This window comes from Lithobates pipiens, unplaced genomic scaffold (assembly GCF_037356315.1).
Source record: "Lithobates pipiens isolate NorthernLeopardFrog02 unplaced genomic scaffold, aLitPip1_a1.2 Scaffold_16, whole genome shotgun sequence".
NCBI lineage: Eukaryota > Metazoa > Chordata > Amphibia > Anura > Ranidae > Lithobates > Lithobates pipiens.
Window position 1 is genome coordinate 166,543,870 of NW_027507748.1, and position 13,795 is coordinate 166,557,664.

At 42.7% G+C, this 13,795-nt stretch overlaps 1 protein-coding gene across 6 annotated transcripts in view; it reads left to right on the forward strand.

The window, feature by feature from the left end:
• Positions 1-13,795, forward strand: part of CDKL5 (cyclin dependent kinase like 5) — a 532,110-nt gene that overhangs the window by 382,678 nt on the left and 135,637 nt on the right. For all 6 annotated transcript variants that reach the window (XM_077480758.1, XM_077480757.1, XM_077480763.1 and 3 more), the window contains one exon: positions 11,900-11,959. In XM_077480758.1, coding sequence (XP_077336884.1) covers positions 11,900-11,959 — 60 coding nt within the window. The remainder of the gene's footprint in view (positions 1-11,899; positions 11,960-13,795) is intronic.

Sequence of the window (13,795 nt, forward strand, 5' to 3'; positions counted from 1 at the left end):
GCCTATTGAGATTTTTAGGTACCGTACTTTGTCGTCATTCCACGAGTGCGTGCGATTATAAAGTGTGACATGTTTGGTATTATTTACTCGGCGTAACATTATCTTTCACATTATGCAAAAAAAATTGGGCTAATTTTACTGTTTCGTTTTTTTTTATTCATGAAAATGTCCATTTTACCAAAAAGTTGCATTTAAAACACTGCTGCGCAAATACCGTGTGATATAAAATATTGCAACAATCGCCGTTTTATTATCAAGAGTCTCTGCTAAAAATATATATATATATATATATATATATATATATATATATACTGTTTGGGGGTTCCAAGTAATTTTCTAGCAAAAAATATGGATTTTAACTTGTAAACACCAAATGCCAAAAATAGGCTTAGTCATGAAAGGGTTAAAAACATGACCTGTTGGGGCACCTTGAGGACTGGAGTTGAGAAACACTGGTTTAGATAGTTGACATTAGCCCTTTAAAACATGAATTGTAGTAGGCTCAATCCAGTTTTCATAAGAAATGTTTTTACTTTATATTTAACGGAGGCTTGGCGTAACAAAGGAAATATGTATGAACACTGACAAACAGTGACAAAAGAATCCCAAGTAATCTCTGTCAAAGCTGAGGCTTCAAGGGATGTGGAGACCATATGTCATTCTGAGCTAATGAGAATTGAAAACAACGGTACTTTGTTACTACACAGAAACAATAGCAAATGGGATGTTAGATGTTTGCGGTTTCTGCTTTCAATGAACAATGGTTTTTCAAAGAATGAAACTTTTACCTGTTGTAGCTCATTGATGGGGCTTCCTCAATTGTAGCCCTCAGGATACTGTCTTATTGAGGCTCATGCACATTTTATTGCATTTCAAAACATTTTTTATTCCAATTAATATAAACAATAAGAACTGTGGATACTAACTGACCTTTTTTTATTTCCAACAGATTGTTTCTAAGTAAAGATCAGGGAAAATAGTTTGTATATTTAATGCTATTCGGTACTACAGGTTAACCTCCCTGGCAGTATGATTATTTCGGATTTTAGGTGCTAAAAGCGGTACAATTATTTTGCATGGAAATTTGGCGTTTTATATTGTAGTCCTGTAATTCTTAGGAATAACTCACTTAAATCTGTCCAAACCAGAGTCTAGCAAACATCCCGGGTATGATAAAGTTTGAAAAATAAAATCATAAATTATAATATAATAAATAACAATAAATAATTATATCAAATAATAATATAACAATCAAATCAAAAACACTGAAATTTGCTCAGTTGCAGAATTGTCACTGTCATTACTTTTCAATATTTGATGACGGATCTCGCCACAAATTGCTATCGCTCAATTCTGCGAGTGATATTTATTATCGCATTTTTGATGTAAAGGGACAGTTTTGGTTGCTATGGACAATCTCCAGTTTCCTATCATAAAGAACAGTTTTTATATTATAAAACTGAATGCAGGACACTGGGCAGAACACTAGGGACAAAGGGAATGTGAAATTATTACATACAGCAATGTAATCTGTAAGATTACATTATACTGTATGTAATGTGTGTGTTTCACTTTTTGAATTTAGCACCGATCTCTGTCCCCATGCCTCGCAACGCTCGCAGGGAATGGAGATCGGCTCCGTGATGAATCGAGCGGAGGACGAGCCGCTCGTACAGCGCGGGGACATCGCTGGATCCAAGGGAGAAGGTAAGTAAACCTCCTCCTGGATCCAGCGATGCGGTCCCGAATCTAGCTCGGGGTTACCGCTTTTGGTATAAAAATTCCACCCCGAGACAGACTCGGGAATACTGCCAGGGGGGTTAAAGTGACACTAAACTCTGGTTTAAAAAGAAATCCACTGAAGTACTCTATGGGATGGTTGATTTACTTAAACATGGAGAGTGCAAAATCGGGTGCAGCTGTGCATAGAAACCAATTGGTTACCAGGTTGTTGTTTTTTTTGTCAAAGCTTAACCACTTCCCGACCGCCGCACGACGATGTACGTCGACAGAATGGCACGGGCAGGCATAAGGGCTTACATGTACGTCCCTGCCTTCCCGCGGGTCGGGGGCCCGATCGGGCCCCCGCCCGGTGCCTGCGGCGGTCGGTATTCGTTCGGGAGCGATCCGGGATGAGGGGGCGGCCATTCATTCATGGCCACCCCCTCGCGATCGCTCCCGACGAATAGAAATCCTTCGTCACATCACTTCCTCTCCTGTAATGTAAACACAGGAGAGGAAGTGATGTAATCTCTCCTCCGTGTCGGTATTTTTCGTTCCGACACCGAGGAGAGAGGATCGGTGAGTTGCACCAACACGACACTACACAGTAGAACATGCCAGGCACACTCACACCCCCCCCCCCCCGATCACCCCCCCAATTACCCCTGCCCCCCAGTCACAGTGACACCAATGTCATTTTTTTTTTTGCATTGGTGTCATTTGTGACTGTAATAACTGTTAGGGCAGTTAGGGTTAGCCCCCTTTAGTTCTAATGTACCCCCCTAACCCCCCCAATAAAGGTTTAACCCCGTGATCACCCCCCGTCGCCAGTGTCACTAAGGCTGGGTTCACATTGCAGCGGTTTATGAGAACGAATGTGATTCGCACCGCACTGCAGTGCAAATCACATCCGATCTCTGTGCGATTCGAGTTCAGCCATACAGATAGTATGGCTGAATTTGCATCGCACCCGCCGCACCCGCCGCAAATTCGCACGGGACCCTTTTTTTGGCCCGCAGCAGAATCGGATCGCATGGGTGTTCACACCATGCGATCCGAGTTTGCAGATCGCACTGCGATATGCGAACTGATCTGGGGGTGTCATTAACATTTCACTGACACTCCCAGCAGTTCGCATAGGGCAGTGTGAACTGCCGCCGGGAGGCATGCGATGCGGGAACCCGCCACGGATTCGTGGCGTTCCCGCATCGCTCCAGTGTGAACCCAGCCTAATAAGCGATCGTTTTTCTGATCGCTGTATTAGTGTCACAGGTGACGCTAGTTAGGCAGGTAGGTATTTAGGTTCGCCGCAGCTTTTTATAGCGCCAGGGACCCCCATATACTACCGCATAAAGCCCCCTGATTGCCCCCTAGTTAACCCTTTCACCAGTGATCACCATATAACTGTTACAGGTGACGCTGGTTGGTTAGTTATTTTTTTATAGTTTCAGGGCACCCGCCATTTATTACCTAATAAAGGTTTAACCCCCTGATCACCCGGCGGGTGTCATTTGTGACTGTAATAACTGTTAGGGCAGTTAGGGTTAGCCCCCTTTAGTTCTAAGGTACCCCCCTAACCCCCCCAATAAAGGTTTAACCCCGTGATCACCCCCTGTCGCCAGTGTCACTAAGGCTGGGTTCACATTGCAGCGGTTTATGAGAACGGATGTGATTCGCACCGCACTGCAGTGCAAATCACATCCGATCTCTGTGCGATTCGAGTTCAGCCATACAGATAGTATGGCTGAATTCGTGTCGCACCCGCCGCAAACTCGCACGGGACCCTTTTTTTGGTCCGCAGCAGAATCGGATCGCATGGGTGTTCACACCATGCGATCCGAGTTTGCAGATCGCACTGCGATATGCAAACTGATCTGGGGGTGTCATTAACATTTCACTGACACTCCCAGCAGTTCGCATAGGGCAGTGTGAACTGCCGCCGGGAGGCATGTGATGCGGGAACCCGCCGCGGATTCGTGGCGTTCCCGCATCGCTCCAGTGTGAACCCAGCCTAATAAGCGATCGTTTTTCTGATCGCTGTATTAGTGTCACAGGTGACGCTAGTTAGGCAGGTAGGTATTTAGGTTCGCCGCAGCTTTTTATAGCGCCAGGGACCCCCATATACTACCGCATAAAGCCCCCTGATTGCCCCCTAGTTAACCCTTTCACCAGTGATCACCATATAACTGTTACAGGTGACGCTGGTTGGTTAGTTATTTTTTTATAGTTTCAGGGCACCCGCCATTTATTACCTAGTCTCACTAGTGTACCCCTAAATTTAGGGGTGTCTACTTTCCAAAATGGGGTCATTTGGGGGGGGGTTTGTGCCATCTTGGCATTTTATGGCCTTCAAAACTGTAACGCCCTTAGAAAGCCTGAAGGCGGTGCTTGGTTTTCGGGGCCCCGTACGCGGCTAGGCTCCCAAAAAGTCCCACATATGTGGTATCCCCGTACTCAGGAGAAGCAGCAGAATTTATTTTGGGGTGTCATTTCACATATGCCTATGGCATGCGTGAGCAATATATCATTTAGTGACAACTTTGTGAAAAAAAAAAAAAAAAAAAAGTTTGTAATTTTCCCGCAACTTGTGGCAAAATATAAAATATTCCATGGGCTCAACATGCCTCTCAGCAAATAGCTTGGGGTGTCTACTTTCTAAAATGGGGTCATTTGTGGGGGTTTTGTGCCATCTTGGCATTTTATGGCCTTCAAAACTGTAATAGGTAGTGAGGAGTGAAGTCAAATATTTACACCCTTAGAAAACCTGAAGGCGGTTCTTGGTTTTCGGGGCCCCGTACGCGGCTATGCTCCCAAAAAGTCCCACATATGTGGTATCCCCGTACTCAGGAGAAGCAGCAGAATTTATTTTGGGGTGTCATTTCACATATGCCCATAGCATGTGTGAGCAATATATCATTTAGTGACAACTTTGTGAAAAAAAAATAAAAAAAAATTAAAGTTTGTAATTTTCCCGCAACTTGTGGCAAAATATAAAATATTCCATGGACTCAAAATGCCTCTCAGCAAATAGCTTGGGGTGTCTACTTTCTAAAATGGGGTCATTTGTGGGGGTTTTGTGCCATCTTGGCATTTTATGGCCTTCAAAACTGTAATAGGTAGTGAGAAGTGAAATCAAAAATTTACGCCCTTAGAAAGCCTGAAGGCGGTGCTTGGTTTTCGGGGCCCCGTACGCGGCTAGGCTCCCAAAAAATCCCACATATGTGGTATCCCCGTACTCAGGAGAAGCAGCAGAATTTATTTTGGGGTGTCATTTCACATATGCCCATAGCATGTGTGAGCAATATATCATTTAGTGACAACTTTGTGTAAAAAAAAAAAAAAATATTTTTTTTTGTCATTATTCAATCGCTTGAGGCAAAAAAATAAAAGATTAAATGGACTCAACATGCCACTTATCGATTTCCTTAGGGGGTCTACTTTCCAAAATGGGGTCATTTGGGGGGGTTTTGTACTGCCCTGCCATTTTAGCACCTCAAGAAATGAGATAGGCAGTCGTAAACTAAAAGCTGCGTAAATTCCAGAAAACGTACCTTAGTTTGTAGATGTGACAACTTTTGCGCAAACCAATAAATATACAATTATTGACTTTTTTTTTACCAAAGACATGTGGCTGAATACATTTTGGCCTAAATGTATGACTAAAATTGAGTTTATTGGATTTTTCTAATAACAAAAAGTAGAAAATATCATTTTTTTTCAAAATTTGCGGTCTTTTTACGTTTATATCGCAAAAAATAAAAATCGCAGAGGCAATCAAATACCATCAAAAGAAAGCTCTATTTGTGGGAAGAAAAGGACGCAAATTTTGTTTGGGTACAGCATTGCATGACCACACAATTACCAGTTAAAGCAGCACAGTGCCAAATTGTAAAAAGACCTCTGGTCATTTACCAGCAAAATGGTCCGGTCTGAAAGTGGTTAAAGTGTTACTAAACCCAGAACAGTAAAATCAGTCTGTATATGCAATAAAGCAGAGGTCCCCAAACTTTCTGGCACCAGGGACCAGCTGCATGGAATAAAATTGTCCCAAGGATCGGGGATGGGGTCACACAGAGGGTAATCGAGTTTTCACGGGCAATGGCTGGTGCTAGCGCTTCAATCATCATGGCACCATGCTTGATATGGTGTCAGGGTGATTGAAGTGCATTATTTCAATTATTACATTATATTAAATAGTTCAACTCACCATAATGCAGAATCAGTGGGAGCCTGAGCATGTCACTTGCCACGTCGCCTTCCACCAGATGCGGATTGTCACTTATCACCCTGCCTGCCACATTGACTGTCACCAGATGTGGAATGTCACTTGCCACGCTGCCTGCCATCACTGCATTGGTGGCAGCAGTGGTCCATTTAGCACAGAAGCAGGGCTCTGTACAGTGGTGGGTTCCGAATGCGCCTTCCCCTTGCCCCATTCAGAATAGCAGCAGTGAATGTGGCTGTAGAATCGAGAGGAATATGAAGATTGTCATTGCTCATTCTGAAAACGCCAGGTGCCTGGCTGCCATGCTGGTCTGAACTCCCATGTAGATCTGAAGCTGTGCCGTCACTGGCTACATGCTGCTCCCAGGCACGGAGGATCAAACCCCAGGGACAGTCAGGCACTCAGCATTTTCAGGATGATCACTGACAGACATCCAGCAAGCACTGTGAGTAGAGTGCCCCTTGTGGTATGTCAGGCAGACAGCTGAGGGGGTGAACTACAAGTCCCAGCACACCCCACCTGTACTCCCAACACAGTTCACCTGTCACTGATGATGTCACATCTCTGTGGGATCGCCCCTCTGGATGTAGCAGGGTGTCTCCCCCTCATGCTGCAGCCGGTCTCACCTGGCAGAGGGAGGATCCGGGACTCCTTCGGCCATCACTCTCTGGCTCCGCCCTTGGCTATTCCTGATTAGCTGTTGGGGGGAGTGGGGAAATCTGCAACCACTGAACAAGGAGTGCTATTCTCAGTTTTTTCACAGCTAGAAGCCACAGGAGAGCAGTGATGTGGGGCAGGCAGTGAGAGATGATGTAATCTCTCTTCTCCCCGCCACACCTCCGACACTGAGGCTGACAGAACACCGGCTGTGAGGGTAGAAGAGCGGTGATATGGGGGGCGGAGAAAGATGATGTAATCTCTGCTTGCCCCCTCTCTTCTTCCATCCACCCAGCTCTCTCATGCCAGCCGCCCCGCTCTTTAATGCCGCCCGCCCAGGTGTCTCATGCCAGCTGCAGAAAGGCCATGGCCCGGTATTGGATTGACAACCCCTGCAGTAAAGCATGCTTGTTATACTGACTGTGGAACCCAAGGGGTTAATCCTCTGCTGTTTTATCCTGTCTTCTCTGATCATAGCCTTCTTTTACTGTCCCCAATCCATCTGCTGATAATACAGAGCCCTTGTAGGCACTCTGTTTATTGCTACAGCGTTTTTTTTGGAAGGGTGCATGTGATCAGTACGGGGCCAATCAGTGCTGTCCAAACAGAAAGTCAGGGGTCATGGAGAATGAAAACTCCTCTTACAAGCTTTACCCAGACACTGATAGAAGTCATAAGACTGCTATATACTGCTGATGAGAAAAGGTATTTAGCAGTTTATATTTACTAAAACTCTTGCATTTCTATGTTCTGTGTACTGTGGGAGACCAGTTATGGTGAATGCAGGGTCCTGGGTTTAGTAACACTTTAATTGAACAGGTTGAAGTTAGAAGCTGATTGGCTACCATCCACAGCTGCACCAGATTCTGAGTGCTCCTGTTTTAATAAATCAACCCCTATGTATTCTTAACCACTACAATACAGGGCACTTTCGCCCCCTTCCTTCCCAGCCCAATTTTCAGCTTTCATCGCTCTAGCGCTTTCAGTGACAATTGCGCGGTCATGCTACGCTGTACCCAAATGAAATTTTTAGCATTTTGTTCGCACAAATAGAGCTTTATTTTGGTGGTATTTATTCACGACTCAATATATTCTTTTTTCTATTTTAAAACAAATCCAATAAAATTTAATTTTGTCATATATTTAAGTCAAAATGTATTCTGCTACATGTTTTTGGTAACAAAAAAATCAGTTAAGTGTATAATAATTGGTTTGTGTGATCACGGACATATGTACGCAAATGATCATGTACATATGTGTGCAGGTGATCACGTACATATATGTGCAGATAATCATTGGGACATGTGATTTTAGTGGGACATATGTGGGGGACATTTTTTTATTATTAGGGACATGTGTTTTTATTATTTGGGGACATGTATGTTTTGGGGACATGTGTGTTTTGGGGACATATGTGGGGACATTGTGTTTATACTGTGTGGTGTGTTGTGTGTTTACACTAGACTGGTGATCAGTGAGTAAAAAGCTGTAAAAACAGCTCATACTCGCTGATCATCAGCCGGCTGCAGCGATCTGCTCTCCTCTCCTCAGTGATGACTTCTGTGTGAGGAGAGGAGGAGCCAATTGCCTAGCAACCGGCTGTTTGTTTACATCACATGACGGCCGTGATTGGACACGGCCGTCATGTGATCAGGGGGGCCAATCAGAGAGCCCTCCTGCCGATCTGAGATGTGCCGTGTCTGGATGACACGAGCACATCGGGGTCGCGCCGCTGCGCGGGCACGCGCGCGATCCCGCTCCTTCTGAAGGACGTTCCTGAACGTCCTATCAGAAGTGGACGGCTCCCACCCGGCCGTATATGTGCATTGGCCGGGTGGGAAGTGGTTAAATAAAAAAAGAACCTTCTGTTTGTTCTAAACAAATGGAAGTGAATGGGAAAAAGAGAGGTTCCGGAGATCATGGAGGATGTTACAGTTGAATGCAGACAGCTTGAGGTTGCAGGATGTACTTTTCATTGTCCTTCATCCATCCTGGGAGCTCCAAAACCTGGAGCAATTTATTTTGCCAATATTGTCTTACTGTATGGGCCCACCCCCTCCTGTCACCTAGTAGTCAGCACCTCTCTAAAGCTGGACATAGATGGTTCAAATCTTGGCTAGGTCAGCAGGGACTGGCCAAGATTCTAACCATCTATGGGCATGCTGATTTACCCATGTCGATCCATCGATCGGCTTGTGTACAACCAACATGTCAGATTTTTACATGTAGTTAGCAATAATCTCTGTGTTTACCTGTCAGGGAGGGCTCACCGTGTTCACCTAATCCCCCACCGAGAGAATACAATAGCACCGCTGGAGGGATACCCCCATCAACACTGTCTGTGTTGATGGGGGAATCGAGCAATTTTCTTTCCGGCAACCCATGGTTGCCGGAAAGAAAATCAAATCATCTATGACCTGACTTAGTTGTGAACCAATAGTGAGGTACAGAAGGGGAGGGACTGCCTGTAATTCATAATGCCAGTTTGTAAACGAAACTGTAAAATGGTCATGCTTTAAACATCCATTATTAAAAACATTAAAGTGCAGCAATATTTTCTATATTGGATGTGTTTTTTTATATCTTGAACACAGTCATACCTCATAAGTTTCCTAATCGATGGAACAGCTTAAAGGCAATTGAACATCAGTTCAGCTGGCAAATATATGGATAGGTAAATTGACTAATGGTATTCATCCACGCTTCGATAAATGATTCATTTATTTTTCAGTCGATCTCTTCTGATAGGAATGATCGATCTATAGTTGACAAACCATTCGATTGATAGGTCTTACAAGAGTAAGTGGATTTTGATCGATAGCTAATATTGAATTACAATTTATGAACGTAAGTTTTCAAATCGTATATTTGTTCCTAACATGTAACATGATTGAACGAAATAAATTATATTCATGAACAAAGTATCTCAGTGCTGCTGATTGATACAAAACAGTTGATTCTGTCTTGGTGAATTGAATTTGATCAAAATTGTGTCTAAATCAACTGGAAAAGACGTTATGGCTATTTCATTGTTTATAGATTTGATGATTTTGATTGAATTCTGCATTGATCAGATAAATAAAATTGAAGCATGTATGGCCACTGAAAAACTTTACAGAAATAAAAAAAATAAAAAAACCTTAAACTTCAGTTTTAAGAAACAATATCAAGTATTAAGGCAGTGTTTGGCCCAGTTTAGGTCTTCTGCGGCCAAAACGCTGCTTTATACTTTGGGGAGAAAATCTCTTAAGTTCATTCTGGGATCATGCTTTTATTCATTCTTTACTAAGATAACATTGGGCCTAATGCACTCGGGCACCTTGGGCTGTAGAACATAAAATTCAGGCTTATTTCTCTGCCCAAGAGCCACAGGCCCATAGAAATCAATGGATGTGTAAGGCCGTATGCGGATATATGTTCATATAAACAGATGTACATAGGCGTATCTAACATCTTATTTAGTAGTATCATTGAAAAAAAGTGCGGTTTCCTTTTCTCATTATCTCCTTGGACTAAAATTGCTTATAAAATATGCGGTTTTACTTAAAGCTGAACTTCAGTCATTTTTTCAACTTTCCATCTATTAAATCTTTTGCTCTTGCTGTTTTGACTTTGGATAGTAAAACATTTTTTTTTTGCCAGTAAATACCTTATACAGCCCACTTCATCTTTCGTATCTGGTAAAAAAAGCCTAGGCTCATGACTTCATGCACAGTTCTCTCTCACTCTTGCAAGAGTTTGTCAGGAAGTGAGGGGGGAGTCATAAGGGGTCCAATGAGAGCTGCAGAGCTGGAGGTGTGCCTCTGTGTGTCTGCGTAAATCCAGGAAGTGAACAGGCAGCAGCTTCAGCTGCCCACAGTTAAAATGGCTGCAGCCAGACTTAGTGAAGGGAGATTTCTGCAGCATATTTGGCAAGTACAGAATCACAGTATATATAAAATAATATGCAAAGTGGTTGGAGGGAAGCTTCAGAATGGCAAAGGTGTTTTTATTACAAATTATGTGAGGAGACTGGTGTTCCTGTTTAACTAGGCTTCTGATGCCAAAACCATATTAAGTGTGTAATTTTTGTTATGACATTTAAAGATGAATTTCATTCATTTTTTAGTTACGTTGGGCCAATGTAACTATGCATATAAAGTACCTGGCCGATCCCCCTGAAAACTGGAAATCACTGTAGTAGACACACTTCTCTAGAAATCTCCACTAGCTTCCATGGTCCATACCAAGCTGTCCTGCTGCTTAGTGATCACAGGGAGCCATTCGCTAGGCATGGGAGCCATTCAGAGGACTCTTTGCATTTCTTCAATGAAAGCAAAGTGTTCTCCGATTGGCTGAGGTAGAGGGAGCTGCGGTGAATTCACGATCTCTGTCTCTTTCAATCAAAAAACACTTTGCATTCATTGTGAAACTGCTGTGTCCTCTAAATGATGCCCGTATCAAGCAAGTGATGTCTTGTGTTCAATAAGCAGCAGGGCAGCCACTCCGCACAGGACCCAGAAGCTAGTGGAGATCACTGTAGTAGCAGTTCCTACCAAAATGATTTCCAGCTTCCACTGGTATTGACAAAGTAGGGTATATGCATAGTTCCATTGGTAGTTACATAGTTGCATTGATCCAAGCTGGATCAATGGAACTATGTAAAAATATCCATACCTGGAATTCAATTTTAAATATGTTTCTATCGCACACCCCACACACAACAGCTTAACTTCTTTACAGATCCCCCTGTAACCCTTTTTATCTCCATACTAATGTAAATGGGTAGATCTTTTTTTTACAAGATCTTCCATGCATTGAATCTGTAGCTGATATCACATGAGTAAAAAGGAAGCCTTGGACACTTCTTAGCTGGCTTCTTCCCACGTTGTTTGACCCATAAATGAATTTTCAGCACAAGGAATTATCCAAGGTGGTAGAATAAAGTAACAGCCATTAGCTTTATTATATAATTATATAACTGCTTTTTTGAAGCATATGTTTGTGCTGTTTTTCTGCTGAAATTGACATATGCTGTTTATTTCAATAGTCCACTTAAATTAGAGGGGGATATTCTTCATGGTCATTAGGGAATGTTGTGCCAATAGTTATCTCACATCACCGTAATGTGATTATACACCTAAACATCAAAGACTGAATAACAAAGTGGAATCATTTTGTCTGTATAAGTATTTTTTTTTTCTTAGTAGTATTACTCATGCAGCTGCTAAGCTGTTAATAACTAGGTTTGCTTGTTTGGAAATACATACGTACGTAGCTATGTGACTTCTGAACTATCACGTTTCTCTTTTTTAGATATTAAACCTGAAAACCTCCTAATTAGCTACAATGATGTCTTAAAGCTCTGTGATTTTGGTAAGTTATTTTGGTAAGAAAAATTTGCATTTTTCATATTTTGCTGCAAGCCCAAAAACTCTTTAATACTTGCAATAAATAATTAGCCCATTCTGTTTTATCTCAGTAGATTAGTTTGTATGCCAGAATTCAACACCTTGAAAGGACCACTAAAAGGCTTTTTTTTAAAAGAAGAAACAATACATAAAAAGTAATAATAATAAGTAGAACTACACTATTTGATTACTGTAGAAATGTACCACTGGGCATTTGTAAGTTAGTGCCTAGAGCAGCACAGTAAGGGTACACCAGAACTATAAAAATGGTATACTTAATCCAACCATCCCCAAGCATCCCTGGTTCCTTAATAGATTAGATCACCTTTACAATAAAAACTGCCTATGCAGATAAGGGGTGTCTATAGATAAAAACAAACTTGCAGCTCTGACTTAAGTTGAATAATGTCCCTGCTATAAGTGTAGGTCATTTACAAGGCCTCCTGAAGCCTTACTGGAATACAGGAACCATCTAGTAGGGTGTAGCTAAGAGAGACCTAGCTGTTGCTGCTCATCTTTACCATCACAGGTGGGAGTTATTTCTCTGTTTCATATCTCTGGTCATCCTTTCACTCCCTTGATGCATCAGCTCTGAGCTCAGTGTTTGCTCAGTCCTGTGATGGTGAAAGTGAGCTATGTCCTAGCAAAGTCCTGGAACCATTCAATTCAGGTTTTAGGAGGTACGTAAATGGCCCACACCTATAGCAAGGGCATTATTCAACAAAACTGCAGTTTGTATTTATCTACAGACTCTGCATAGGCATTTTTTTTTTTTGGTAAAGATGAACCAACCCTTTAAACAGGTTTGTCTTGCCTCAATATTTGCACTCAAGTGAAAGTAGAAGGAAGGGAGCAGAGATGAGCAGTGTTAGCAAACACTGCAAGCATCCAGCCTATGGGGTAGCGATGGTGACTCATTCAGCTGCTTCCCATACAGTGGCTGGCAGGGTCCAGGGCCTCACATAGACAGTAATATGCCACTGTCATTTCACCTCTATTTGTACTAAGAGTTTTCTTGCTGTATAATCTACCATTGTGTTTATTTTGCTTTGCCTGGTCTTCTCTGAATACTTGTAGCTACAAATTCAGCAACATAGTTCTCGTAGAAGGGGCTGTAGAGACTATTTTGTAGCTTGAAGCCCAACTCCAGGAAAAGATGAAACTTAAAAAGTGCATTGTGCACCAATTACCTTACTCTTAAGGCTTGATTTTAAAAACCTAAGCCATCTGCAGTGTATATGACCAAAGTCAAATGTTTCTTTATGAGTAAAGCAAATATTGTTTTCTTGGGCACTGGTCCCTTCACGCCCTTGTGAGTTCTCCTGCCACTGAGGCCTATGAGAAGGGACCAAGGTGCTGGAAGTGTTGCCTTCACCCATAGGAGGTGTCCATATAAGTCAGAAGTGTACACCCGAATAAGGTGCAGAGGAAGTAAATAGAAGAAGAGAGAAGGGTCATCCTGACTATGGCTTCAGGTAAGTAAAATGAGCATTTGTATAGATTTTTTTTCATACCAGCTTGCGTGAGGTGGGAATAGGTCTTGGTAATATACAGAAGTTGGGCTTTAAAGAGGAAGTAAACCCTTTCAAACCACTTTGACCTACAGGTAAGCCTAGATTAAGGCTTACCTGTAGGTCCAAGCAATATCTCCTAAACCTATATGGTTTAGGAGATATTTGCCCGAAAATGGGCACCGCTGTCTACGGCGCATGCGCCGTAGACAGCGGCGCGCAGGCGCACTAAATGCGGCAAGGCCAAGAATGGATTTGCCTAATTTGTCGACTCCCGTGCGCATGCGCGG